This window comes from Emys orbicularis, chromosome 13 (assembly GCF_028017835.1).
Source record: "Emys orbicularis isolate rEmyOrb1 chromosome 13, rEmyOrb1.hap1, whole genome shotgun sequence".
Taxonomy (NCBI): domain Eukaryota; kingdom Metazoa; phylum Chordata; order Testudines; family Emydidae; genus Emys; species Emys orbicularis.
Window position 1 is genome coordinate 6,330,085 of NC_088695.1, and position 27,810 is coordinate 6,357,894.

Sequence of the window (27,810 nt, forward strand, 5' to 3'; positions counted from 1 at the left end):
TTAGTTGTGGACTCTTGTTGTTCCAGATGCCGGTGACCTTCGAGGAGGTGGCTGTGTATTTCACCCAGGGGCAGGGGGCTCTGCTGGACCCCGCTCAGAGAGCCCTCTACAGGGACGTCATGCAGGAGAACTACGAGACGGTGACCTCGCTGGGTAAGGGATTCCCGTCCCCTCAGTTATTAGAAGCCGTGGGGTCTGCGTGTCAGACTCTGGTCAGGTTCTTCCCTGGTCAGTTAGATCAGAGGCGAGTGGGTTCCATAATGCACAGCTGCCGTGTGAGAGAGACTTGCATCTCGGTGCCCTCTCCAATGGGACAAGGGTGTCAAAACCTAATGGACATGCTAAACCCTCCCCATCGCTCCAGCTTTCAACGGGGCAGAAGTCATTCATTGTCCTGTCTGTATCGTTTCTTCTTCACACACAAAATCCCTCTTCACTTCCCTTCTTGGGAATAGCTCCAGCCCTGGGGAAGACCCTGGGCCTGGCAGGTTTAGAAATAGGCAAGGGTCTAACTCCAGAGGTGTGTGCGCGTCAGCAAGGCCCCAGAGTGCACAGATCCTGGGAACTCCTAGTGAGGGCGTAACAATTCCCCTCACCTCCTCAGATGTCTGACTCTCCCAAGGGGGCTCAGTGACCATATTCCCATCCTGCTGGATTCCATGTTTCTCCAGCAGAGCACGGGGACAGGTTCCACTTACGGAACGTCCTGTGTGACAGACACTCTCCCAATCATCCATGCGCCCTGATCTGGTCTGATTTCACCCCTGCGCAGGATTTCCCATTCCCAAACCTGACCTGATCACCCGGCTGGAACGAGGGGAAGAGCCGTGGGTGCCCGATCTCCAGGCTGCTAAGGAAAGAGAGATCCTGAGAGGCGCTCACACAGGTGAGGACTGACACAGAAACCACCTGGTGAATGAAGGAAAAATATGATGTGAGTAAGAGCCCTCTGTTCTTCCTCATCTCAGCCAGAGCAGGGCTGTAGTCAGCAGATATCACTCACGGCTTTCCACCCGTCCTGTTAGCTGCAGGAGTTTCCTTCCCTGTGAGTGTTTGTGTGGGATGTGGAGGCAGAATCCAATTGTTCAGTCTTCACAGTGTTAGCATGTTGCGTTTTCCCGCTGTGCTATTCCTCTTTCTCCCCAGCACAATGACTCCTGTCTGGATTGTCTCTCTCCCAGCAGGTGCTGAGCGAGGGAGTGAGAATGAGGAGGGTAATCATCATGAGGAAATTCCTGGGGAAGTGGAACCACAGGGGAACTTTATGGGAAGAGCTGAAGGGAATTTATCCCAGTGCTTGGAACACGGAGAAGCCTGGGAAAATTGGCACAGGTCAGAGAGGCTGCTGGGAAACTACCCAAGGGAGCAAGTAGGTGAATCTATTAAATGTAGGGGAGGAGACAAGGATCCCAAAGCCCAGCAGACAAACCCCAGGGAAGAGAAACCCTACCACTGCCTCAAATGTGGGAAAGGATTCATTGTGAGACCACACCTTCTTACACTTCAGACAATCCATACTGGAGAGAAACCACTTCAATTCTTGGACCATGGGGAAAGCTTCAATAACTGCTCAGATCTTAATTACAATGGGAGAAGCCACATAGGAGAGAAACCCTATCAATGCCTCGAGTGCGGGAACTGTTTGAATCGGAAGTCAGCACTGATTACACATCAGATAAACCACACGGGAGAGAGACCCCATATGTGCTTGGATTGTGGAAAAAGTTTCATTCGGAGGTCAGACCTTGTTAGACATCAGGCAATCCACACAGGAGAGAGACCCCATAAATGCTTACACTGTGGGAAAAGTTTCATACGGAGGTCAGACCTTGCTAAACATCAGGCAATCCACACTGGAGAGAGACCCCATATGTGCTTGGACTGTGGGAAAAGTTTCACACGGAGATCATCCCTTCTTCAACATCAGGGAATCCACAGAGGAGAGAACCCCCATAAGTGCTTAGACTGTGGAAAAAGTTTCATATGGAGGTCAGACCTTGTTAAACATCAGGTATTCCACAGAGGAGAGAGACTCCATGAGTGCCTGGACTGTAGGAAAAGTTTCATTCAGAGATCAGATCTTGTTAAACATCAGGCAATCCACACAGGAGAGAGACCCCATAAGTGCCTGAACTGTGGGAAAAGTTTCATACGGAGGGCTGACCTTGTTAAACATGAGGCAATCCATACAGGAGAGAGACCCTATAAGTGCTTGGACTGTGCAAAAAGTTTCATATGGAGGTCAGACCTTGTTAATCATCGGGCAACCCACACAGGAGAGAGACCCCATAAGTGCTTGGACTGTGGGAAAAGTTTCATACGGAGATCAGCCCTTGTTAATCATCAGGCAACCCACACTGGAGAGAGACCCCATAAGTGCTTGGACTGTGGAAAAAGTTTCGTTCGGAGGTCTGACCTTGTTAAACATCAGTCATTCCACACAGGAGAGAGACCCCATAAGTGCCTGGACTGTGGGAAAAGTTTCATACAGAGGTCAGATCTTATTAAACATCAGGCCATCCACACAGGAGAGAGACCCCATAAGTGCCTGGATTGTGGGAAAAGTTTCACACGGAGATCAGCTTTAATTAATCATCAGGCAATCCACACAGGAGAGAGGCCCCATAAGTGCTTGGACTGTGGGAAAAGTTTCATAGAGAGATCACAACTCACTAAACATGAGAGAATCCACACAGGATCTAAACTTCTGTGACCCATGGCCAGAAAGGGTTAAGAAACTTGTAGGCTAATTGACCCAGATTTATCCTTTAGAGACATGTTCGAAAAGTGTGTAAATGGAAATTAGGGCCATTCCACGTTGGATAGACTAGAACTTTGAAATGTAAACTTTTATTGTTAAAGAATTGGAAGAAGATGATAACTATAGTAGTCTATGTTTACCTATATCTTGTTAGAGTTTAACATTGTAACCAAACGGTTCCTGTCTAGGGCTGTATTCTGTTAATTTAGAGATCAAAAGGAAACTTAATGTCATAATGTCATTGTCTCTTTTATATTTTTGGTAAACTCTGTCTGAACTGCTTTATGAATAAATGTCTTATGTTAATGCCTTTAATTAATTACCGGTGCTGTTTAGGAAATAGAAAGTTACGTCAAAAGCCTATTGGTCACCCAAGGACTGCGTGCTGACTAGAGGCTGCAAAAATCTCTAGAAAAACTCTTGGAACGTGATCCTTTTCTCTCAGATCTTTGTTAGTTTTATTCGTGGGGCGTTTGAGTTGTTAGACTGAGCTCTTCAGTCCCATCTGCACCACCCTGATATTGGACATTGGACTATAACAGGGGTTCTCAAACTGGGGGTCTAGACCCCTCAGGGGATCGTGAGGTTATTACATGAGGGTTCGTTTGCTGTCATCCTCCACCCCAAACCCCGTTTTGCCTCCAGCATTTATAATGGTGTTAAATAGATAAAAAGGTATTTTTAATTTATGGGGGGGTCACACTCAGAGGCTTGCTGTATGAAAGCGGTCACCACTACAAAAGTTTGAAAACCTCTGGACTATAACCTGATGAAATGATTCTGAAAAGGATTCTTTGCAATTCTAAAGCACCATCTCTACTACGAAACTGCCCTAAGGACTCTATGCATGCCTGTGTGTGTAATGATCTTCTAACCAATACTCTCTTTTCTTCTTTTAATAAATCTTAGTTGAGTTAATAAGAATTGGCTGCAAGCGTGGATTTGGGTAAGAACTGAAGTGTTCATTAACTTGGTGAGTGATGTGTCTGATCCTTTGGGATTTGTAGAACTTTTTATATGACGAACCAGATTTTCTGTAATCCCCATCGTGTTTCATTGGGCTGTCGGGGAGCGAGCCCAAGGCCGGGTTGCTTTAAGGGAGCTGTGCTTTGGCTTCTGTGTTGCCAGTAAGGTATTGTAGAAGCTGTTTTGTTGTTGGCTTGGTGAACTGAAGTATTGGAATATCCACCAATTTTAAGGAGTGTCGGCCCCATTCTTTGCAGTTTGTCTTAATTGGCTCCCAAGGATCCAGCTGTCTAAGCAAACCCCAGGCAGAGGAGGAAAAGCCCCGATCAGACTCTGCAGCCCTGGCTGCTGAGCTGATGGGCCACAGGCGGGGGAAGGGAGAGAGAGAAACTCCTCCAGACGCTCCCTCTGCCTGGCTGAAGTCCCCCCCCCCCCCCCGTATCCCCCTGCCATGGACATGAGGAGAAGGACACTTGGGCCAGGCCCCACCTTCACTCTAGACACCTGTCCCCATCCCCCATCTTCCACCAGCTCCTGGGCTGGGCTCCCCCACTTACCTGGGTCTGTTCCCTGCACGGGGAGTGTCCCTGGGGGCTGGTAACTCCTCCCAACCCCATAACCCCCAGGGCACTGGGCTCTGGGGGATCAAACATTAAGGGACCAGGGCAATGGGTTATGGTGAAGAAACTGGGGATTGAATGGGTGAGGCTGGGAAGCAGGGGGTGCTGGGGCTATCGAGTGTTTGGGGATCATGGGATAAGAGGCGAGGGAGAGCACCGGGGTAGAGAAGTGCTGCCTCTCCTCACTCAGCCCCTCTGCCCCTTCTCCCTGCTCCCTCTGCATTCAGACACCACCACTGAGAGGGGCTGATTCCCACAGGGCCTTTTGTGGGAGGCCTGGAGATCCCACCTCTGCCAACGTAGCATCAGCCTCTGAGGTTCTCTCAGTGGTAGGAAATGTGGTCGGGATGAGCTAGCCCATCTCTATATCCCTCCACCAGGTTTCCTGGTGTAAACTGTATGATGCTGGCAGACCAGGTGCCAGCTCATGCCAAAGCCCTCGTCCAATTCACTTGTGTATTAGGATAGGATTGATCAAAGAGATAGTTTAATGTATAAGTGTTTAAACTTTATGACAACTAACAGGATGTTACTTGCATTGTTATAATATATAATTCCATTGTGTATACTCCTGTAACTAAATAACCCATCAAAGGAGGAAGAAGAAGGCTGGCAAGACAGACTGGAGAGTCTAAAGGAACTGTCTGTGAGTCTAGGGTAAGACTGGGATAGTGACCCAGGAGTTCACATTTATCACTGGCTTGGTGAAATCTAGTTACAGAACAAAACACCAGCTTGGGGCATCTGCCTGGTTTTCTGCCAGTCTGCTCAGAGGTTGGCACCCATAGCTGTGAACCACTCCAGAGAGCGCGACAAACCAACCTGGAGCATCTTATCTATTCTGATCCCCTCCATTAGCAGAGTGATCGTTAGTCCCTGATTTCCCCTTTGGGGCCAGATTGTCTCATTCCCAGATAGTCTCATGTTACTCCAGGCCCTGCTGAAAAGCATTTGGTGTTTGTACATTTTCTCGCTTATGGGCCAGAAATAAGCACATGCTAACAAAGTGGGAGCAGGGTCAGTAAAATGTGGTGTTTTATCTTCTGGGCTATTTCAGGGCAATGGGGTGAGTCCAAGGGATTCCCTCCTTCCCCCAGCACCCTGACGCTCCACTCTCGACACAGCAGCCTCTGTCCCAGCATTGGAGAGTTTTATCATGTCCCTGCTTTACCCCTCCACCTCCCACGGCATAGGCGCTGGCATAGGACCACCCACGGAAAAAAATTGGTGGGTGCTCAGCACACACTGGCAGCTCCCCGCCCCCCCACTCCAGCTTGCCTCCGCCTCCTCTGCGAGCATGCCGCCGCATCCTTCTTCTCCCCCCTCCCTCCCAGCATAGCTGTTTCACGGGGCGAGGAGGAGGGGGAACGCGGTGCGCTTGGGGAAGAGATGGAGTTGGGGCAGGGACTTGGGAGAAGGGGTTGGAATGGGGGCGGGGCCAGGGGCGGGGAAAGGGTGGAGTCAGGGCAGGGACGGGGGGGGGGGGGCGCGAGCCCCCACCGGCACCGGAGAAAGTTAACACATTTGCCCATTACTTTGGGGTATGCTCATTTATTCGGGTTACTCTTCTGGGGAAGGGGATTCTGTAATCCTGTCAATGTACTGCTTGTGTCACTTCTTTCTTCTGCAAGTCCCCTCTCAATGGAGCTATCCTGCAGGACCTAGGTTCTCTAGGGCTGGGTTATTCCCACCCCAGAACCGGATGAACACCCACCCACCCACACATACATTAACAGAGCAAGTCTGAGCGGACCGGGTCAATCAGCACTGTCAAGCTGACCCCTTATCTGTCTCTGGACTCACTGGGCTGGATGAAGCAGCACTTTCAAGAAGCCTCTCCTTATATGCCCCTGGGCTCCATGGGCTGGGTCAAGCAGCACTTTCAAGCTGTTACCCTTATGCATCCCAGATTCAGCACGTCCCTATTCCCACTCTCACATCACAATTGTACTGGCAGTAACCTACTTGTTGAGCAAACCCCACAGTATTTTGGGCGCTGCAGGGATCTTTAGCTTAGGTAAAAGAAGCGTTGCTGTAGAGTGAATGGGGGAAGCTAAAACCACAAAAGAGTAAAGTTCAGCAAGAGAGAGAGAAGCAACCAAGTTAACCATAAAAGTTATTTGTTGAATAATAGTGATGACTACACAAGGAGAGCTAAACCAACATAACATACATGATTAAAGGTTAATACCTAAGGTAGAAAGGAAAACAGAGAGAGAGACGGAGGGGGGATCTCACCCACTCCATGAGGCTTGAACTGGTTGGGGTTCCCAGGTGATGGTGGTAGCGGAGGGTCCTGAATGCTGGAGACAGGCAGAGCCCCCAGCACGATCAGTGAGGAGAAGATGGAGTTCCAGTGGAACTGATGCCTAGTTTGGATCTAAGCATCAGAACCCTGACTAGAGGATGAGTAGGGATTTTTGTAGGGAAAATACAATGGTTCAAGGGAGAACACTAGATTTGTTTATAGGTAAGCTGATGACTCAAGGGTTTTCTTTAGGCTAGACAATAGGAGCTGATCACTCTTGGCTATGGGTGGTGTTTTCTTCCAGGGAGCTCACAATGCAACTAGGCTGCTTCAGTATTTGGATATCAATTAAGGATTCATTACTAGAATTGGTCTGATAACTGCTGAGCTGGGTGTGTGCAGTCGTAGGTTCATTAGCATCTGGAGCAGAGATTCCCATGATGCAGTGCTTCCCTGCTTTTTCTGATCCCAGAGTTCATTGCGGTTCTCTGTTCTCCATTCTGTATGTAAATTGAGATGTCTTCCTGTCCCAGCTTGCATGCAGATGAGGCTAGGGGAGTTGTCTCTGCTCTCCATTCTGTATGCTAATGGAGATGTCTTAATCTTGTCACCCTTGTCAGGAGGGGTCTAGGTGTGTCTCCCAGCGCCCTTCACTCCTCTCTGCAAGTTTTTTCCTCTGATGGGTTTTGGTTTAAGCAGAGGCTGGGGGCGGGGAGTGTCTTTCATGAGTCAGGTTGGATACTGCACCCTGGTTCCCCAAGAACACAGAGGTGTCTGGTATCAGGACGGGGCTGGGGTGGGGAAAGGGTGGAGTCAGGGCGGGGACAGGGACGGGGGGGGGGGCGTGAGCACCCACCGGCACCGGAGAAAGTTAACACCTATGTCCCACGTTGTCACTTACCACCGTGTCCCTGGCTCTCCATGCCCAGGAATCACAGTTTTGATGTCTATGATCCTAAGTCAGACCCCTGAGGGCTGGAGAAGGAAGTGTCACAAACCAGGAAGGGAATCCAAATGAATCTGAAGGTACATTTTGACCTTTCTGATCTTATAGCCCTCTTTGCATCTATTGGTAAAATTGCTTCCAGTTTTTGTCTAGGCTAGTCCAGATCAGTTGTAGATGGGAAGCTGGTTTGTTTTGGTTTATTATGATGACGCTAAAACTTTTGTAAGTAACACGACCAAATCATGAGGCGAGAAGTAAAGCAGGATTAGCCCCTTTGGAAGAAAATGAGTGCACTTATTTTCTGGATTTTGAGTCTTCAGATTCTCTGGGATTTCACGTTATGAATATGAACATGTTTTATAGCCCATCCTGTGTGGTGGGTTTTTCTCTGTTCCCAAAGGCCATTTGGTCATATAATTTGATATTAGATGAGTTTTGTAGCTCAGATTTATTGACGGCTTCATGAAACAAATGTCCATTTGCCAGAACAGTCCTTTTCAATTTAATTTTAACCTTTTTCTACTCCTTGTGAATTGATTTTTTTCTTTGAACAATGACAGTCATCAATATCCATCAGCACAAACACTGAGGGTGCGAGCTAGATTCACACTCCCAGGGCAGACACTGAAATGGGGAAGGAAGTTACAGCCTGATGTGAGACACAGTCAGGAGTGGAGAGGGTGGGAGATGGGTGGGGAACAGAGCTGGGAAACTGCTGGGTTTGCTCCTGAGAGCCAGGCAGCTGAGGCTGAGACCTGTGAACTTGCTGCATCAGAGCCAGAGAGAGACAGGAATTATCCTGCGAGTATTGGGTGGAGTGTTGAGTATGAAAAAAACCCTACATAAATAAATTACAATTTGGGCATGGATATGTGCATATTTATTTGTTATTCCTAAAGTTAATTAAGTATTTTAGACCAAATTGTCAGTGTGGCCACCAGCAGGAGTTGGGGGCCATGCTGTGAGGCCACCAAAACATTTGTTGTGAGAACCCCTGCACTAGAGAGCTTACAGTGGCACGGCTGCATCAGTAGCCATGGCCTAAGAGTGCTATCTAATATCTTGATTTCTTTTTGGCCTAGCAAAATGAGGCCCTGCACTTAAGACTCAGTGGCTCAGGTCTGTTACGATGGCTGCATCTGATCAATTCCAACATTTCAGGGGATTTTTCTAGGCGGCCATCAGGAGAAGGTGGATGATTTTGGTGACAATCGGAAAATGATGAGGGGGGAAATAGGGGACAATCCTGAGTGGGCAGAGCACCAGTCCCTGACCCAGAGCAATGGGGAGCTTTTCTGCTGACATCTGGGTGCCTGATGGGGAGCTGCGGTCAGTGCCCACGCGGGGGAGCCAGCCAGGACATGGGCAGAGGGGATCCCAGGGAGGGGGGAAGACATGATGGGATTTAAATAGAGCCCAGGGGCGGGTTCATCTGGACCTACAGGCAACCAGAGGAACCCAGTGGCAAATCTCTGACAGCTCCATGACCCGAGCGAGGGGAGCAGAGCTGGGAGCTCCGGCCCAGGGCTGGTAGCCCGTGAGCCTGGTGTGGAGACAAGAGACCAGCTCTGCCCAACTGCTCCCTGTGCCAGTCTGTTACCAGAGCGAATCACAGAGTGTCCCGGCTCCCGTCACCCCTGGATTCTCTGGAACAACCCGAGTCTCCCTAGAAACCCCCCTTCTGCCCCCTCCCCGGGATCTGCACGTCTCCTTTCTGTCCCCCCACTGATCCTCTGGCTTCTATGCAGGAGGTCTACATAGGACTGGGAGAAGCTGCCTGAGCCCAGGGGAGGTGGGGCCCGCAGGGGGAGGGGGCTGTAGCGCGATGGGTTTATCGCTAAGACCCAGGAGCTGCTGGGAGGCGGCTCTGGGGGGAGCGATCGCTGGGGTCAGTCCCGGCAGCAGGAAGTGACTCGCAGCCGCTGCGGGTCTCTGGCTCCCAGGGCGGGCACCGCTCGGAGGGAAGGTAAGAGAGACCCCCCCCCAGGAGCGGTGTCCCCCCCCCGTCACCCCCGGGCTGCAGCGGGAGGGTTTGGCCCCAGGCTGCTCCCAGCGGAGCTGGCTGCGATTCCCGCCCTGGGCCCGGGAAAGCTGCCGCCAGCTCCCGGTGTGTGCGGGGCGGGGGGAGCCCGGCCGGGCCGTGCTGGGGCTGGGACAGCGACACGTGGGGGCAGCCGGGAGGGGGCTGCAGGGGGGGGGGGTAAATAAGCGGGATTGAGGGTCGAACAGGGATGTGTGAGGGGGCAGGAGGCGGGTTAAAGGGGATCCGGGGGCAGTGGGTGCACTGAAGGGAGGATGGGGCCATGCAGGGGAATGGGGGGGGGGAATTATGGGGCTGAGGGGAACGAGGCTGGAATAGAGGGAAGATGTGGGGGGGATCAGTGCCAGGGAAAGGGTGTGTGGGGAGGGGAGGCTGGAGGGAGAAGGTGAGAGCAAGAGGAGACCGGCTGGGTGGAGAAGGGAGAGACACAAGGCAGCTCCCCCGCCCCATGGGGTAGGAGAGGGGGAGGGGCTGCCCCTCCCAGCAGCCATCTGGGAATTTTCCCCCTGAACTGGTCAAACAAGTATTGGGGGGTGGCTGGGCAGGGATCTGACCCCTCACGTCTCGGTGGTACCCGGTTCCCGTGGCGGACGGCTCCATTGAGAGGGACGCAGCGCGGTGTACGAACCGCCAGTCGGCGAATCGGGTGAAGTTGCCCGCGGGGAGAAAGTGGTTGCTGGAGTCCCACTTGCTGGTCACCTCGAAGGCCTTACCCTGGTCCGGCTTTTTTACTACAAAGCAAATATCCACAGACAACCTCCCTCCTCCCCCCCGTGCTCCCAATGTATTATTTGGTTGGTTTGTTTTTCAAGACAGACTCATGATTTGGGGGCTCTGAATCTTGAGTGTTCGGGGCTGCCCAGGGCCCTGGTCTGATTTCCATGCAGGATTCAGATCTTAGCCACACCGGGTGTCACTGCGACCCAGCAGCAGGAGGGAGGGGAGGGGGAAGGGCTGAGATCCAGCAAGCTAGCCGCTCCGGGGAGGAGGAGAGGCGGGGCCGGGCCTTGGGGAAGGGGGAGGAATGGGGCCGTGGGCGCCCACGAGCCATCAACTGTTTGGTGGGGCGGGGAATCTTTGCAGAGCCACCAATCCAGGAAGTTTTTCCGGCTCTGAGTTGCTGATCAGTGTGGGCAGTGCCGTTTAGGTGTTTTTGGGCCATCAGCCAATCAGCGAGGAGAACTCTGCTCCTGGAGCAGGGGCTGAGCGACCCCACAGGTGCAGCCCCGCCTCCTTCTCGTGGGCAGCAGGCTCTGCTTTCTGTGGCTCTAGTGCAGGTGAGCAGCTCCCAGCCTCGCTTCAACCTCTCACCCAACTAAAGGCAGCCAGTAGCAGCGGCTGGTGAGTGTATTTCAAAGGGGGTCTTGGGGTGAGGGTGGCTGGCAGGGGATTGAAACCCCTTCCCGGGTGGCTGTACTGAGAGCTGGCACCTGGCTGCTGGCGGGGTGGCTGTCTGCATGGCGGGGGGCACCAGCTGCCACCCAGCTCTCTGCATTTGGCAGGGGGCTCAGACGGAGGCATCTCCAAAAACAACCCCTGCACCCCCACAGCACAGAGAGACTGAGAGTACCAGCCCCTGCTGGGAAGCTGGACCAGGACGGGCATGGTGGACGGGGGGCATTTCCAGGTCTCCCCTGCTTGCCCTCCCTGTCCAGGCAGAGACGCCTGCCTCTCAGAGACAGTGGCCATGTCCATGTAGTGCGCTTGGTCCCCCTCCCTGGCATCTGGGTGACTGCCTCTTAGGGAGGTGGAAGGGAAGAGGCAGTGGGGAATTGGGATGGGATGGGATGGGATGGGGTGGGGGGGTAGGAAAGGGAAACTGAGGCCATCAGGGGAAACCGTCCTAGCAGTGCAATCTCTGCCTTGGGGTGTGGATGGAATTGTCTCCCAAGGGAAGGGCTAGTGATCATGTGGGGGGGGGGGGTGAGTAATTCTCTGGTGATGGGCATTGAATTGCTAATTGTCATTCACTTGCCGCACAATGGCTGGTGATGGTTGTTTAACATCCACCCAGCCATTTGGTCACGTGCCTTGTTGTTTCTGGGGAGTTGCCTTCTGGGCTACTCCCAAATTTGCAGCATATTTCATTCACACCATACAGCACAATCTCATCACTTTATACACTTTAATGATATACTTATTTTGAGAGAACACTGGGTTTCAGCAAATGATAACCTGTCCCAGGATACGTTACATGGCAGGCTTTCTATGCAATATAAAGAATATATACAAATGATGACTATGGGACTTGCAGCGCACAGCATGCTGCTTCCCCGAGGTATAGAGCAGGGGCTCTCAAACTTTTGTCCTGGTGACCCCTTTCACACAGCAAGCCTCTGAGTGCGACCCCCCCCCCTTATAAATTAAAAACACTTTATATATATATTTAACACCATTATAAATGCTGGAGGCATTTGGGGTGGAGGTTGACAGCTTGTGCCCTCCCAAGTAATAACCTCGTGACCCCCTGAGGGGTCCCGACCCCCAGTCTGACGACCCCTGGTATAGAGTGTCACAGCTAGAAACTCCAAGGCTTGGGACTTTTAAAAGGAGACTAGACAAAACATACAGTAAGCTCAGCCCTGCATTGGCAGGGAGATGGACTGAGCCCGGACGATCACAGAGGGCTTTTCCCCCTGTAACCCCACTCCCCTGGGAGTACAAATTCTGGCACTAAAGACCTGGTGCCTGGATCCCATATTGCCTTTCACTGGGATTGGGAATTAGTGCCCTGACATGCAACTCCTCCTATTGTGCCAGTGTAGATCCTGCTGTTAGTACAGCTATTTGCAGGTGCCCTTGTGTTTAGCTGAACCCTTGGACTCAGTCCCTGAGTGTATGCCCACTAAACTGAGCACTAAACTGACACTACTATCCTGCTGTGTGGATCCCAGTGGGCTTGTACTGTGAATTTTTGGCATGCACGTGTGGCTGTATTTATCTCATTGTGCTGGTAGTGCTACTTCCTTGGTGTGATGATGACCTTATGCTAAGATGAATCCTGAAAATAGTGTCCTGGTGTGATGATAGTCACTCTGGGCTGTTCATGTGAATCTTGCATTTTTGTATGCGGTGTTGGTGTAGCCCTGTTGTTCCCAGGAAATTAGAGCGACAAAAGGTGAGTGAGGTAATATCTTTTATTGGAGCAACTTTTGTTGGTGAGAGAGAGAGACATGCTTTGGAGCTTTCACAGTTTCTTCTTCCTGAAGAAGAGTTCTGTGAAAGCTCCAAAGCGTGTCTCTCTCACCAACAGAAGCTGGTCCAATAAAAGATATTACCTCACCCACCTTTTTTCTCGTTGTATAAATATGCTGAAAATAGCCTCCCCCCCAAACTGGCAGAGGTGCTCGGAGGAGGGGGCGGAGAGGAGCGAGCAGTGGGCGGCGGGGAGGAGCAGAGTGGGGGTGGGGCCTAGGGAGGGCACCCACCAGCAAAACCAAAAGTCAGCACCTATGCCTCCAGCCCCCTGCTGTGAGTACCCCATGACCTGAGCCCACACACCCAGCCCCCTGCCCTGACTCCTGCACCCCCACACATACCCAGCCCCCCATGCCCTGACTCCTGCACCCCTCCCCACATTCCCACCCCCACCCTGAGCACCAAATGGGAGCTCCTGCACCCCTCACACCAAACAGGAGCTGCCCAGGTAAGCACTCCACATCCCCAACCCTGAGCCCCCTCCCTCACTAACTCTAAATCCACTACTGGCTATCAGGTCACTTGGGCTGGGGATACTGTGTCAGCTGACCCCCACAGTCTCCAACCTACCTGGGCAGGACAGCAGACATGGCCCTGCCCACTAGCTCCTCTCCACTCCCCAGCCCACCCACTACTTGCTTCCCCCTGCTTAAGGCTTAGCCCTCTCACTTTTAAAAATGATTGCTTGCCCCTTCCTCCCCCACCCCACCAGCTTTTCTGGCAGCCACTGCAAATGCTGACCGTAATGAACATGTGTAATTTGCAACCAGTCTTTCCAAATGTCTTTGTTGCACTGCACATTTACCTGACACTACCAGTCTCAAACTGCAGTGGTGAAAGGTCTTTTTCACCTTTAAAAAAAGGATAAAAAGTGCTTTACGTGCTACAATGGTTCAAGCAAGGCTTAACAGTCTTACTCTGTTATCCATTGAGTCTGAGATGGTAAATTCTATCGACTTCTCTAGCTTAATTGAAATGTTTGCTGCAGCAAAGGCACGTCGCAAACTCTGAATAAAATGGTCATACGTTTTATTTACAGCATCATTCTTCACACTAGTCTTGCTTCAGCTAAGTAATTTGTATGTTACATGGCAAGCATTAATGTGAGTAACTGACTCAACCAAACCACTTCGTGTAGCTATTGTTAATAAAAGCCGTGCAGCTGTGTGCTGTCTCAAAGACAATTTCTGTGTTGATCTCCTGTCTTTTACAATCATTCCCCTGGGGGGGGGCCCACAAAAAGTTAATCCGGCCCTGACTGCTGGCTCTGGCAGGGGGGGAATGCAGATGGGCCAATGGGATCAGCCTCTGCCTGCCTGTCCCTGGGGACTGCCGGGGGAGTCCAGGGCAGCTCATTCATCAGGTGTTGCCACCAGAGGGCTCCGGTTAATGGCTAAGGGAGAGGAGGAGGTGGGTGTGTGTCTCTCTCTGCTCAGGATACAGCTCTGGAGTTGAGCTCCGTGGATCAGAAGCTGCTGCCTCCTCCATTTTGACCTGGGAACCCAAACTGAGAAGCTGCTGCGTATCCAGCAGAGGAGAGACCTTTGTTAAAGCCCCTCGGTGCCCAGCTCGGGTGGGGACTTTCTCCGGTGCCTGGAACCAGCCCCTGGGGCAGCCCCAAGCTTTGCGGACACCAGCTCCTGAACTGGAGCCTGCAGATGAGGAGAGAGACTTGGGGCAAAGGGCTGGGGCAGGTGTAGTATGAGAAACTGCTATCTGTAGGAATTTGCTACATGTAGCAGAGGTGTCCTACTTTGCTAGAAACTGCTATCTGATGTAGCTAATTCCTACAGATAGCAGTTTCTTACACCATAGGGTGTGTGAAACTGCTATCTGTAGAAATTTGCTACTTTTCACCTTTCCTGTCTTCTGGTACTGTACAGAGGTAGCAAATTGTCACCAGTAGCAGTTACTCATACCTAAGGTGGTTCTTATTTGCTGACTTGTCCTAATTTGCTCAAACTTGACAGTGGCGTGGGATGGAAGCATAAAGTCTTCGGTTTCCAAACGACCCTGCCTGGTGTGTACGGAGATGCTGTTACTGGGAGGGTCTGAAGAGCCTGGGGGGAATGGGGGTGTGAAATGGACTCCAGTCCCTTCTGTAACCGCCCCTCTCGCCCCGACAGGCTGAAGAATCACATCCAGATTTCGCTCCAGATCAACCCGTCTTCCAGGAGACAGGGAAGGGAAATGGCTGTGATGGAGCCAGCTCAGGTAGGGGATTTTCAGGGAGCTGCTGGGCGGGTGGAGGGAGCGTCAGGGAGGAAACGGGGTGTGATCAACCTGCTGATTTTCTGAATAGGCCCATTGGCAGGGGGGGAACTTTCCCCATTTATGAAACAGGGCTTGGAACATTTTCCAGACTCCCAGTGCTGAAGCCTGAACCCACTGGCCCGAGGCTGCTGTGAAATACGAAGGGAAGCTGTTGGGATTCCTGTCCCTGTCCCTGGCTCAGAGCTCTGCTTCCTGTGTCAGCCTGTGGCTGGCAGGTGTGTGGTAAATAAGAAGACCCTGCCCTGCTCCGTGTGCTGGGGGGGGACAAGGAGCTCTCACCTTCTCCCCACCCCCTGAAGCCACGTGGCTGCTGCAGGGTGGGGGAGGGATTCTGCTTCTCTGGCCCTCCCAGAGCTTCTTTTTTTTTTTTCCTTTCCTTTCCCGTGACTAGGGGGATTGTGGCTGGGGCAGCAGGTGCTGAGTGGGGGACTCTTGTTGTTTCAGATGCCGGTGACCTTCGAGGAGGTGGCTGTGTATTTCACCCAGGGGCAGGGGGCTCTGCTGGACCCCGCTCAGAGAGCCCTCTACAGGGACGTCATGCAGGAGAATTACGAGACAGTGACCTCGTTGGGTAAGCGATTCCCGTCCCCTCCGTTATTAGAAAGTGTAGGGCCTGCATTTCTGACTCTGGTTACGTCAGTGTTTTCCCCAGGAATTGAAATTAGGGGGAGTGTTCGGATTTACGGGGGGTGAGGAGTCCAGGGCCAATGAGGGGTGAGACCATGAGGGTGAAGGTGGGCTGTATGGCACCATAGTTAAAACTGAACAATGTTTCGTGACCATTTTATTAGGTTTAACTCGTGTTTTACAATCATCACACAAATTAAAGTTGGCTACTCAAGCCTTCTATGAAGCACTATAGCTACATCCTTCTTGGTTTCTTGCTATAATTTTGCACAACTCTGTTAATGAACTTCTTGAATTCAATGCGTTCATCTTTGGTGGCTTCTCTTGTGTCCGGTACTTCCATTCCTTCAATTGATCTGCTCATTAGTTCATTCACATGATCAGGCAGAAGGCGACTTCTTTCAGAACACAAAATTCTATTCAGTGATGAAAAAGAACGTTCAGCTGTAGCTGTTGTGACTGGGAGTAGCAAGAGATGAATTCCTACTTCTTTCATCCCAGGAAACAGAGCATAAAGATCTGGTCGAGCCACTGGTGATGATAGAAAAGAAGTTGAAGTCAAATCTTCATTCATTCCTTGTATGATATTCCACTCTGTGTTCAAATTCTCTATTCTGTCCTGAGCACGTGGCAGCCCCATTGCTGGTAGTGCCTCACTCCACTCATCTGTCTGTGTTTTACAGCAGTGGTCTCCAAACTTTTTTGATCGCGCACCCCTATCAGTAAAAAAATTTTGAGCATGCACCCCCTGCCGCGCTGGCTCTACCATTTTTGCCAAAGCGCAAAAAAAAAAAAAAAAAAAAGCTTTTAAGAAAAATCTAGATGTTTAAGAATTAAGTCTGTTTTCTTTTTCAGTTGTCTTAACAAACACTTCTTGTCCTCTTCACTTAAGGATTCAATATAAATGCCTTCATTAGTCAACTTCTGGACTGAAGTCTTTGCTTCTTCCAGCACTTTTTCAATGGATAGCTCTCTGATTGATCCAAATATAGCTTCTATTGCTGGACAAAGATCTACTACTGTTGTAGCAGATGCCTGGATGGCATTGTTTAATGACGCAAGTGGTTTCAACAGTAGACTTACGAGAGAGAGAATGGCAATAGTCTTCTCTGAACGTAGTAGCAAAAGTAATCCACCAGCCTCACTACTTAGATCCATCCCATCTTGGTAGATACTTTCCAAAGCCAGTAATAATGGCTGGAGTAATTTTAAGACAACAGCCAAGGATCGCTCATGAGAAAGCCAGTGGATTTTCCCAGGTTGGACTAATTTGAACTTCAGTCCAAGTGTATCTTCTATATTTTCCAAGATATTCAGTCTTTTTGGACTCTTGCTGAAAGAAGAATATAATGAAGACATTAAATTTATAGCTTTTTTAATGTCTTTTGAAGAGTTTGCAGCTCATACTAGCACTAGTTGGAGTAGATGGCCTCTGCAGTGTGTATAGGAGAGATTAGGGTTACACTTTTCTCTGAGCAAAGCTTGTACTCCACTATGTCTTCCAGAGAAGTTTGCAGCTCCATCAAATGCACAAGCAGCTATCTGTTTGGGGTCCAATTGACAAGCATTTAACTCTTCTAAGATGTGGGTTGTCACAGATGCAGCCGATGTGTCTTCTATAACTTGAACATCTAGAACAGCATCTACTGGCCTACCCCTGACATCAAGATAATGTACACAATGACTTAATACTTGATGCCCATTTGCGTCGGTGCATTCATCAGCCATGTATGCAATTTTTTTGAATGTGGTGAGAGAGTTCTTCACTTTTTCAACTGTTGAGTCTTTCGCTGTTGCACCTCATGCGTCTAGCTAGTCAGTTGTGGGAAGGGGGAGGGGGGTGTGGGGCATTCTGGGTTCTGTTCCAACGCCCCGTGATGCATCGCTTCGCATCCCAGCAATCCCTGTGCTTCCATCCACATTTGTCACCATCTTTCAACGTTTTTTGTACCGCACGCTCTGTCTTCCCTTTCGTTCTGCGGGAATGGATCCTGAAGCGCTGAGGAATATGCTGATGGGTCTCGCCAGCACGTCACGTTTGGCAGTCGAGTTACTCCTTAAGCTACAAACTGACAGTGAGGAGTCCGACGATGATGTCGACTCGTGTAACGGATATGACACAAGATTGCTTGTGGCATTCACGGACATGCTCAGCACTGTGGAAAGCCGCTTTTGGGCTCGGGAAACAAGCACCGAGTGGTGGGATCACATCGTCATGGAAGTCTGGGATGACGAGCAGTGGCTGCAGAACTTTCGGATGAGAAAAGCCACTTTCATGGGACTGTGTGAGGAGCTCGCCCCCACCCTGCGGCGCAAGGACATGAGATTGAGAGCTGCCCTGCCAGTGGAGAAACGGGTGGCTATTGAAATCTGGAAGCTGGCAACTCCAGACAGCTACCGGTCGGTCACTAACCAGTTTGGAGTGGGAAAGTCGACCGTTGGAATCGTGTTGATGTAAGTTTGCAGGGCCATTAATCGCATCCTGCTCAGAAGAACGTGACTCTGGGTAACGTGCATGACATTGTGGCTGGCTTTGCACAAATGGGTTTCCCTAACTGCAGAGGGGCGATAGATGGGACGCATTTTCCAATTCTGGCACCAGCCCACCTAGCCTCCTAGTACGTTAATCGGAAGGGGTATTTCTTTATGGTTCTCCAGGCGCTTGTGGATCACCGTGGGCGTTTCAATGACATTAACGCAGGCTGGCCCGGAAAGGTGCATGACGCACGCATCTTTCGAAACGCTGGCCTGTTAAGGAAGCTGCAAGCTGGGACTTTTTTCCCAGACCAGAAGATCACCGTAGGGGAAGTCAAAATGCCCATTGTGATCCTTGGAGACCCCACTTACCCTTTAACGCCGTGGCTCATGAAACCCTACACAGGGAGCCTTAACAGCAGCAAGGAACGGTTCAACAACAGGCTGAGTTGGTGCAGAATGACAGTGCTGTGTGCTTTTGGCCGTTTAAAGGGCCGCTGGCGCTCTCTGTATGGAAAGCTGGACCTGGCCGATGACAACATCCCTGCAGTTATATCCGCATGCTGTACCCTCCATAACATTTGTGAAGGAAAGGGTGAAAGATTCACTCAGGCATGGACCTCGGAAGTTCAATACCTGCAGGCGCAATTTGAACAGGCAGAGAGCAGGGCTATTAGAGGGTCCCAGCACGGGACTGCAAGGATTAGGGATGCCTTGAGGGAGCAATTTGAGGCTGAAAGCCACCAGTAATGTTTGGTGCCCTGCACGGGGGTGAAGTGCAGTGGTTCCAATGTTAGTAGGAATCTGTGCTTGCTACACTGACTTGCAGTGCCTGTTGCTTTCCTGGGCTAAGATATCTTTTACTTAATGCAATAATAAAGAATGTTTTCAAAGCCAAAAAAGCCATTTATTTAAAAGAAAATTCATGTATTGAAAAGAAACACAACTGCTTGGGAAATAGGGCAAGGGGGTGGGGCGGGGAACGGTTCAATCACAGATTTGCGTATGTCCTGTCATCATACTCAGCCTTCCTGTCTGGTGTGCTGTGCAGTGAGGGCTGCACTTCAGGATGGCTATACTGCATGGTGATGGGGGTTGAGTGCGGTGGGTAAGGGTCGTAGTTTGCAGGGCTGGGTGGTGAAGCTACAGGTGTTGGAGGCAGCTGGTGGCGGTAAGAACCCGGATGTTGGGGAAAGTGGCTTGGAGGTGACATGGGGGCAAAAGGGAAAGAGTTTTGGGACAAAGACTGCGGGGGGGAGCGCAGTAGTGTTAAATACAGCACAGCCTAAGTACAGTTCTACTGCCCTGACCTCATACAATAAGCATAACAACATTTCATTACAAATGCACGGGGGATAACCCAACCCCAGCCAAAATCTATCACTTGGGCAACACAGCTCTGTTTGCTGGGTACCTAGGTAGATTAGGTGTGAATGGAAATACAATCTGGTCCTGAAGCCTTTCCCCCCAGCTCATCACTAGCTGTCAGGGAGAGCTCATTTAGACTTTGATTACAAATCATAATGTGAAATGATTAGGTTGGCCAACATCACCGAAATGAATGCACTGACATTGTCATCAAAAACAACAGCTGTATAAGGAAGCTAGTCTACGTTCATACTTTTCAAATCTATTATACTTTTCAGATACATGTATTTTATCATACACTGTATATGCTTTTAAAGTGTGTATTAATGTTTCAATTTCAAGTCAGTTTTCCAAACAATCACTACATTGGCAACACTGCATGTAACCAGTTCACAAAACTGGGGGAGAAAGGGGCTGTTGGGGAAATCCCAGGGAAGGGTACCCCCCCCCGAGGGGGGAGGAGGGGGAAATCCCTGGGTTACGTTCTTCTCTGGTCAGTTAGATTGGAGAAGAATTTGTCCCATAATCCACAGTTGCAGTGTGAGAGAGACTTGCATCTATGTACCCTCTCCAATGGGACCGCAGTGTCAAAAGCTAATGGACGTGCTAAACCATTCCCACCCACCCCCAGCTTTGAAGTGGAGCAGAAGTCATGCATTCTTCTGTTTGTGTTATTTCTCATTCACACACAGCATCTCTGTTCACCTCCCTCCTTGGGACTAGCTCCAGCCAGGGGGAGGGCTCTGGGCTCTGCAGGTTTAGAAATAGGCAGGGGTTTAACTCTAGAGCTGTGTGTTTGTCAGCAAGGCCCCCAGAGTGCACAGACCCTGCAAACTCCTAGTGAGGGCGTAACAATTCCCCTCACCTTCCCAAACGTCTTCCACGGGGGCTCAGTGACCCTGTTCCCGTCCTCTTGGATTCCACATTCCTCCAGCACAGCACCGGGACATGGAATGTCCTTTGTGACAGACACTCTCTTAATCCTCCATGCACCCTGATCTGGTCTGATTTCACCCCCTGCGCAGGATTTCCCATTCCCAAACCTGAGCTGATCTCCCGCCTGGAACGAGGGGAAGAGCCGTGGGTGCCCGATCTCCAGGCCTGTGAGGAAAGAGAGATCCCGAGAGGCGACTGCATAGGTGAGGACTGACGCAGAAACCATTTGGTGAATGAAGGAAAAAGTTGAGAATCCCAAAAATGTGGTGTGAGCAAGGGCCCTCAGTTCTTCCTCATCTCAGCCAGGGCAGCGCTGTAGTCAGCAGATATCACTTATGGCTTTCCAGCCGTCCTGTTAGCTGCAGGAGTTTCCTTCCCAACTTTCCTTCCCTGTGAGTGTTTGGGTGGGATGTGGAGGCAAAATCCAGTTGCTGATTCTTCACAAATTTAGGCCTGGTCTACACTACGAGTTTAGGTCGACTTTAGCCGCGTTAAATCGAATTAAGCCTGGACACGTTCACACAACGAAGCCCTTTCTTTCGACTTAAAGGGCCCTTTAAACCGGTTTCTTTACACCACCTCCGACGAGGGGATTAGCGATAAAATCGGCCTTAGGGGGTCGGAATTGGGTTAGTGTGGACGGAATTCGACGTTATTGGCCTCCGGGAGCTATCCCACAGTGCTTCATTGTGACCGCTCTGGACAGCACTCTCAACTCAGATGCACTGGCCAGGTAGACAGGAAAAGCCCCGCGAACGTTTGAATTTCATTTCCTGTTTGCTTAGCGTGGAGAGCACAGGTGACCACGCAGAGCTCATCAGCACAGGTAACCGTGATGGAGTCCCAGGATCGCAAAAGAGCTCCAGCCTGGACCGAACGGGAGGTATGGGATCTGCTCGCCATATGGGGAGATGAATCAGTGCTGGCCGAACTCCGAAGCAGTAAACGAAATGGCAAAATCTTAGAAAAGGTCTCCAAGGCCATGAAGGACAGAGGCCATAACAGGAACGCACAGCAGTGCCGCGTGAAAATTAAGGAGCTAAGGCAAGCCTACCACAAAGCCAGAGAAGCAAACGGAAGGTCCGGGGCTGAGCCGCAAACATGCCGCTACTACGCGGAGCTGCATGCCATTCTAGGGGGTGCAGCCACCACTACCCCAACCCTGTGCTATGAGTCCCTCACTGGAGAATCACACAGGGAAGCGGGTTCGGGGTACGAGGAAGATGAGGATGGAGATAACATAGATAGCTCACAGCAGCAAGGAAGCGGAGAAACCGGTTTCCCCAACAGCCAGGATATGTTTATCACCCTGGACCTGGAACCAGTAACCCCCAAACTCACCCAAGACCCTGTGGGCACACAGGGGACCTCTGGTGAGTGTACCTTTGTAAATATTACACATGGTTTAAAAGCAAGCGTGTTTAATGATTAATGATTAATTTGCCCTGGCAATCGCGGCCAGTACAGCTACTGGAAAAGTCTGTTAACGTGTATGGGGATGGAGCGGAAATCCTCCAGGGACATCTCCAGAAAGCTCTCCTTCATGTACTCCCAAAGCCTTTGCAAAAGGTTTCTGGGGAGGGCTGCCTTATCCCGTCCGCCATGGTAGGACACTTTACCACGCCAGGCCAGTAGCACATAGTCTGGAATCATTGCATAACAAAGCATGGCAGCGTATGGTCCCGGTGTTTGCTGGCATGCAGACAACATCCATTCCTTATCGCTCTTTGTTATCCTCAGGAGAGTGATATCATTCACGGTCACCTGGTTGAAATGGGGCGATTTTATTAAGGGGACATTCAGAGGTGCCCCTTCCTGCTCTGCTGAACAGAAATATTCCCCGCTGTTAACCACGCGGTGGGGGGGAGGGGTGAAGTGACCATCCCAGAGAATTGGGTGTGTGGGGGAGGGGAGTTAGTTGGGTTTGTGCTGCATGTTAAACCTGAAACCGCAGCCCCTCCTTTTACATTGCAAACCCATTTTAAATGGCCAACCCAACGGGTGCTTGGTATGGTTAATGAGAGCAGTACTGTTTTAAACCATCCCCACTTGTTAACAAGGTTAAAAAAGCCAAAAGACTGTGTCTTACCATGGCTGCCTGCAAGCTGAAATCTGTGGCCTGGCACTGCGTGAGTGATCTCTTACACCAAACCTGCAGGCTCTCAGTATAAGAGGAAAAATGCGACCTTGTAACGAAAGCACATGTGCTGTGTGATGTGAACAGCAAAATCTAACGTGAAAGAGTGTACCCATTGTTCTCTAAAATGTATCTTTTTTAATCACCTCTCCCTTCTCCTCCACCAGCTGCAAATGTTTCTCCTTCACAGAGGCTAGTGAATATTCGAAAGCGGAAGCGAAGGACGCGTGACGAAATGTTTACTGAACTACAGACTGCCTCCCACGCTGACAGAGCACAGCAGAATGCGTGGAGGCAGTCAATGACTGATTTTAGAAAAGCCCAATATGAGCGAGAGGAGAGGTGGCGGGCTGAAGAGGAGAAGTTGCGTGCTGAAACGCGGGCTGAAGAGGAGAAGTGGCGTCATCTTGTACACAGAATGCAAGAGTCGATGCTCCGGCTGCTGGAGCATCAAACTGATATGCTCCTGCGTATGGTTGAGCTGCAGGAAAGGCAGCAGGAGCAGAGACCGCCGCTACAGCCCCTGTGTAACCAACAGCCCTCCTCCCCAAGTCCCATTGCCTCCTCACCCAGACGCCCAAGAACACGGTGGGGGGGCCTCCGGCCACCCAGTCACTCCACCCTAGATGATTTCCCGAGCAATAAGTTTTAAAGTTTTAAAGTGCAGTGTGTCCTTTTCCTTCCCTCCTCCCCCCACCCATCCCGGGCTACCTTTGCAATTATCCCCCTAGTTGTGTGCTGAATTAATAAAGAATGCATGAATGTGAAGTAACAATGACTTTATTGCCTCTGCAAGTGGTGCTTGAAGGGGGGAGGGTGGGGTGGTTGGTTTACAGGGAAGTAGAGTTAACCGGGTGGGTGTGGGGGCGGAGATTTCATCAAGGAGAAACAAACAGAAGTTTCACACCGTAGCCTGGCAAGTCACAAAACTAGTTTTCAAAGCTTCTCTGATGCGCACCGCGCCCTGCTGTGCTGCTCTAATCGACCTGGTGTCTGGCTGCGCGTAATCAGCGGCCAGGCGATTTGCCTCTACCTCCCACCCCGCCATAAATGTCTCCCCCTTACTCTCACAGATATTGTGGAGCGCACAGCAAGCAGCAATAACAATGGGGATATTCTTTTCGCTAAGGTCTGAGCGAGTCAGTAAGCTGCGCCAGTGCGCTTTTAAACGCCCAAATGCACATTCCACCACCATTCGGCACTTGCTCAGCCTGTAGTTGAACAGGTCCTGACTCCTGTCCAGGCTGGCTGTGTACGGCTTCATGAGCCATGGCATTAAGGGGTAGGCTGGGTCCCCAAGGATCACGATAGGCATTTCAACATCCCCAACGGTTATTTTCTGGTCCGGGAAGAAAGTCCCTTCCTCCAGCTTTCGAAACAGAACAGAGTGCCTGAAGACGTGAGCATCATGTACCCTTCCCGGCCAGCCCACGTTGATGTCGGTGAAATGTCCCTTGTGATCCACCAGGGTTTGCAGCAGCATTGAAAAGTACCCCTTGCGGTTTATGTACTCGGTGGCTTGGTGCGCCGGTGCCAAGATAGGGATATGGGTTCCGTCTATCGCCCCACCAGTTTGGGAATCCCATTGCAGCAAAGCCATCCACTATGTCCTGCACGTTTCCCAGAGTCACTACCCTTGATATCACCAGGTCTCTCATTGCCCTGGCAACTTGGATCACAGCAGCCCCCACAGTAGATTTGCCCACTCCAAATTGATTCCCGACTGACCGGTAGCTGTCTGGCGTTGCAAGCTTCCACAGGGCTATCGCCACTCGCTTCTCAACTGTGAGGGCTGCTCTCATCCTGGTATTCTGGCGCTTCAGGGCAGGGGAAAGCAAGTCACAAAGTTCCATGAAAGTGCCCTTACGCATGCGAAAGTTTCGCAGCCACTGGGCATCGTCCCAGACCCGCAACACGATGCGGTCCCACCAGTCTGTGCTTGTTTCCCGGGCCCAGAATCGGCGTTCCACGGCATGAACCTGCCCCAGTAACACCATGATTTCCACATTGCTGGGGCCTGTGCCATGTGAGAGGTCTAGGTCCATGTCCATTTCCTCATCACTCTCGTCGCCGCGCTGCAATCGCCTCCTCCTCGGCTGGTCCCGGTTTTGCCTTGGCATGTCCTGGCTCTGCATATACTCCAGGACAATGCGCGTGGTGTTCATAGTGCTCATAATTGCCGCGGTGATCTGAGCGGGCTCCATGATCCCAGTGCTAGCTATGGCGTCTGGTCTGAAAAAAGGCGCGAAACTAGTATCTGAAAGACCAGGGGAAGGAGGGAGGGAGGGGCGAGTGATGACATGGCGTACAGGTACAGGGAATTAAAATCAAGAAAGGTGGCTGTGCATCAGGGAGAAATACAAACAACTGTTTAGCGGGCCGTTGATTTGACGGAGGGAGGGGGGAAGGAAATGAATACAGAACAAATCTATTTTTTACATCTTCAGACGACAGTGCAGCATGACTGATAGCCCTCGGCATTTTCTGGGTGCTTGGCAGCAAATACTGGGCGCTTGCCAGTATGATGATGACGGATACCAATCATAATATACTATTTACTGCCAAAAGGCAAGGGGTTGCTGCTGTGTAGCAATGTAGCCCCACGTGTGCCAGCCACATGTCTGCCAGCACCCAGATCGCCCTCGGCCTCTTCTGGGTGCTTAGCAGACAATACTTGGCAGAAAATAGTATACTATGACTGATATCCATGATTGTCCGACGAGGACGGTTACCAGTCATAATAAACCATCTACTGCCAAAAGGCAAGGGGCTGGTGCAATGCAGCCCTACGGCTGCCAGCCCCACAGCTACCAGCATCCCGAGCGCCAATGAAGGCTACCACTCATGCTGCACCGTTTACCGCCAAAAGGCAGTTAGCTGCTGCTGCTGTGTAGCAATGCAGTCCCACGTCTGCCGGCACCCGGATGACATATGGTGACGCTGAGCTGAGCTGAGCGGGCTCCATGCTTGCCGTGGTATGTTGTCTGCACAGGTAACCCAGGTAAAAAGGCGCGAATCTATTGTCTGCCGTTGCTGTGATGGAGGGGGAGGGGCCTGATGCAATGTACCCAGAACCCCCCGCGGCACTGTTTTGCATCATTTGGGCATTGCGATCTCAACCCATAATTCCAATGGGCGCCGGAGACTGCGGGAACTGTGGGATAGCTACCCATAGTGCAATGCGCCGGAAGTCGACACTAGCCTCGGTACTGTGGACGCGGTCCGCCGACTTCATGCACTTAGAGCATTTTATGTGGGGACACACACAATCGGCTGCATACAACCGGTTTCTATAAAACCGGCTTCTATAAATTCGACCTAATTTTGTAGTGTAGACATAGCCTTAGTGTGTTGGGTTTTCCTTCTGTGCTATTCCTCTTTCTCCCCAGCACAATGACGCTCATGTCTGGATTGTCTCTCTCCCAGCAGGTGCTGAGAGAGTGAGTGAGAACAAAGAGGGGAATCATCATGAGGATGTTCCTGGGGAAGTGGATGAATCTATTATATGTGGGGGAGGACACAAGGATCCCACAGTCCAGCAGACACGTCTCAATGAAGAGAAACTCTATCAGTGCTTCGAAATTGGGAAAGGATTCATTCTGAGATCACACCTTGTGACACATCAGAGAATCCACACAGGAGAGAAACCACATAAGTGCTTGAACTGTGGGAAAAGTTTCACACGGAGATCAGGCCTTGTTACACATCAGAGACGCCACACAGGAGAGAGATCCCATAAGTGCTTGGCGTGTGGGAAAAGTTTCAGATACAGATCAGTTCTTGATTCACATCAGAGAATCCACACAGGAGAGAAACCCTATAAGTGCTTAGACTGTGGGAAAAGTTTCATACAGAGATCTACTCTTGTTTCACATCAGACAATCCATACAGGAGAGAGACCCCATAAATGCTTGAACTGTGGGAAAAGTTTCAAACGGAGATCAGGCCTTGTTAAACATCAGGCAATCCACACCGGAGAGAGACCCCATAAGTGCTTAGACTGTGGGAAAAGTTTCAGATACAGATCAGTTCTTGATTCACATCAGAGAATCCACACAGGAGAGAAACCCTATAAGTGCTTAGACTGTGGGAAAAGTTTCATACAGAGATCCACTCTTGTTTCACATCAGACAATCCATACAGGAGAGAGATCCCATAAATGCTTGAACTGTGGGAAAAGTTTCAAACGGAGATCAGGCCTTGTTAAACATGAGGCAATCCACACAGGAGAGAGACCCCATAAGTGCTTAGACTGTGGGAAAAGTTTCAGACACAGATCGTTCCTTACTAGGCATCAGAGAATCCACATAGGAGAGAGACCCCATAAGTGCTTGGACTGTGGGAAAAGTTTTATAGAGCGATCAGACCTCATTAAACATGGGAGAAACCACACGGGAGAGAAACCCCATAAGTGCTTGGACTGTGGGAAAAGTTTCATAGAGAGATCTGCTCTTCTTTCACATCAGACAATCCATACAGGAGAGAGACCTTATAAATGCCTCAACTGCGGGAATGGTTTCCGTTGGAAGTCAATCCTTATAATACATCAGAGAATCCACACAGGAGAGAAACCCCATAAATGCTTAGACTGTGGGAAAAGTTTCACACAGAAATCAGTCCTTGTTAAACATGGGAAAATCCACATGGGAGAGAAATCCCATAAGTGCTTGGACTGTGGGAAAAGTTTCATAGAGAGATCTGCTCTTGTTTCACATCAGACAATCCATACAGGAGAGAGACCCCATAAGTGCTTGAACTGTGGGAAAAGTTTCCGTTGGAAGTCAGTCCTTATAACACATCAGGCAATCCATACAGGAGAAAGACCCCATAAGTGCTTGGACTGTGGGAAAAGTTTCAGGTGGCAGTCAGGCCTTATTAAACATCAGAGAATCCATACAGGAGAGAGACCCCATAAGTGCTTGGACTGTGGGAAAAGTTTCAGGTGGCAGTCAGACCTTGTTATACATCAGAGAATCCATACAGGAGAGAGACCCCATAAGTGCTTGGACTGTGGGAAAAGTTTCAGGTGGCAGTCAGGCCTTGTTATACATCAGAGAATCCATACAGGAGAGAGACCCCATAAGTGCTTGGACTGTGGGGAAAGTTTCAGGTGGCAGTCAGGCCTTGTTAAACATCAGAGAATCCATACAGGAGAGAGACCCCATAAGTGCTTGGACTGTGGGAAGTTTCACACAGAGATCACACCTCATTAA

At 50.6% G+C, this 27,810-nt stretch overlaps 1 protein-coding gene across 1 annotated transcript; it reads left to right on the forward strand.

The window, feature by feature from the left end:
* The first annotated feature begins 26 nt into the window (after positions 1-26).
* On the forward strand, positions 27-27,810 carry LOC135888167 (zinc finger protein 250-like). The gene is made up of 6 exons (XM_065415980.1): positions 27-153; positions 773-886; positions 20,550-20,663; positions 26,027-26,037; positions 26,392-26,625; positions 27,040-27,810. The coding sequence occupies exons 1-6, from the start codon at positions 27-29 to the stop codon at positions 27,808-27,810; spliced, it is 1,371 nt and encodes a 456-aa protein (XP_065272052.1).

What these genes read in the sequence shown, in the direction of transcription:
- LOC135888167 (XM_065415980.1), top strand. Translation starts at nt 27, where the DNA reads ATGCCGGTGACCTTCGAGGAGGTGGCTGTGTATTTCACCCAGGGGCAG. An exon ending in CGAGACGGTGACCTCGCTGG is followed by an intron (nt 154 to 772) that starts GTAAGGGATTCC and finishes ACCCCTGCGCAG; the next exon opens with GATTTCCCATTCCCAAACCT. An exon ending in AAAGTTTCAGATACAGATCA is followed by an intron (nt 26,626 to 27,039) that starts GTTCTTGATTCA and finishes AGTTTCATAGAG; the next exon opens with AGATCTGCTCTTCTTTCACA.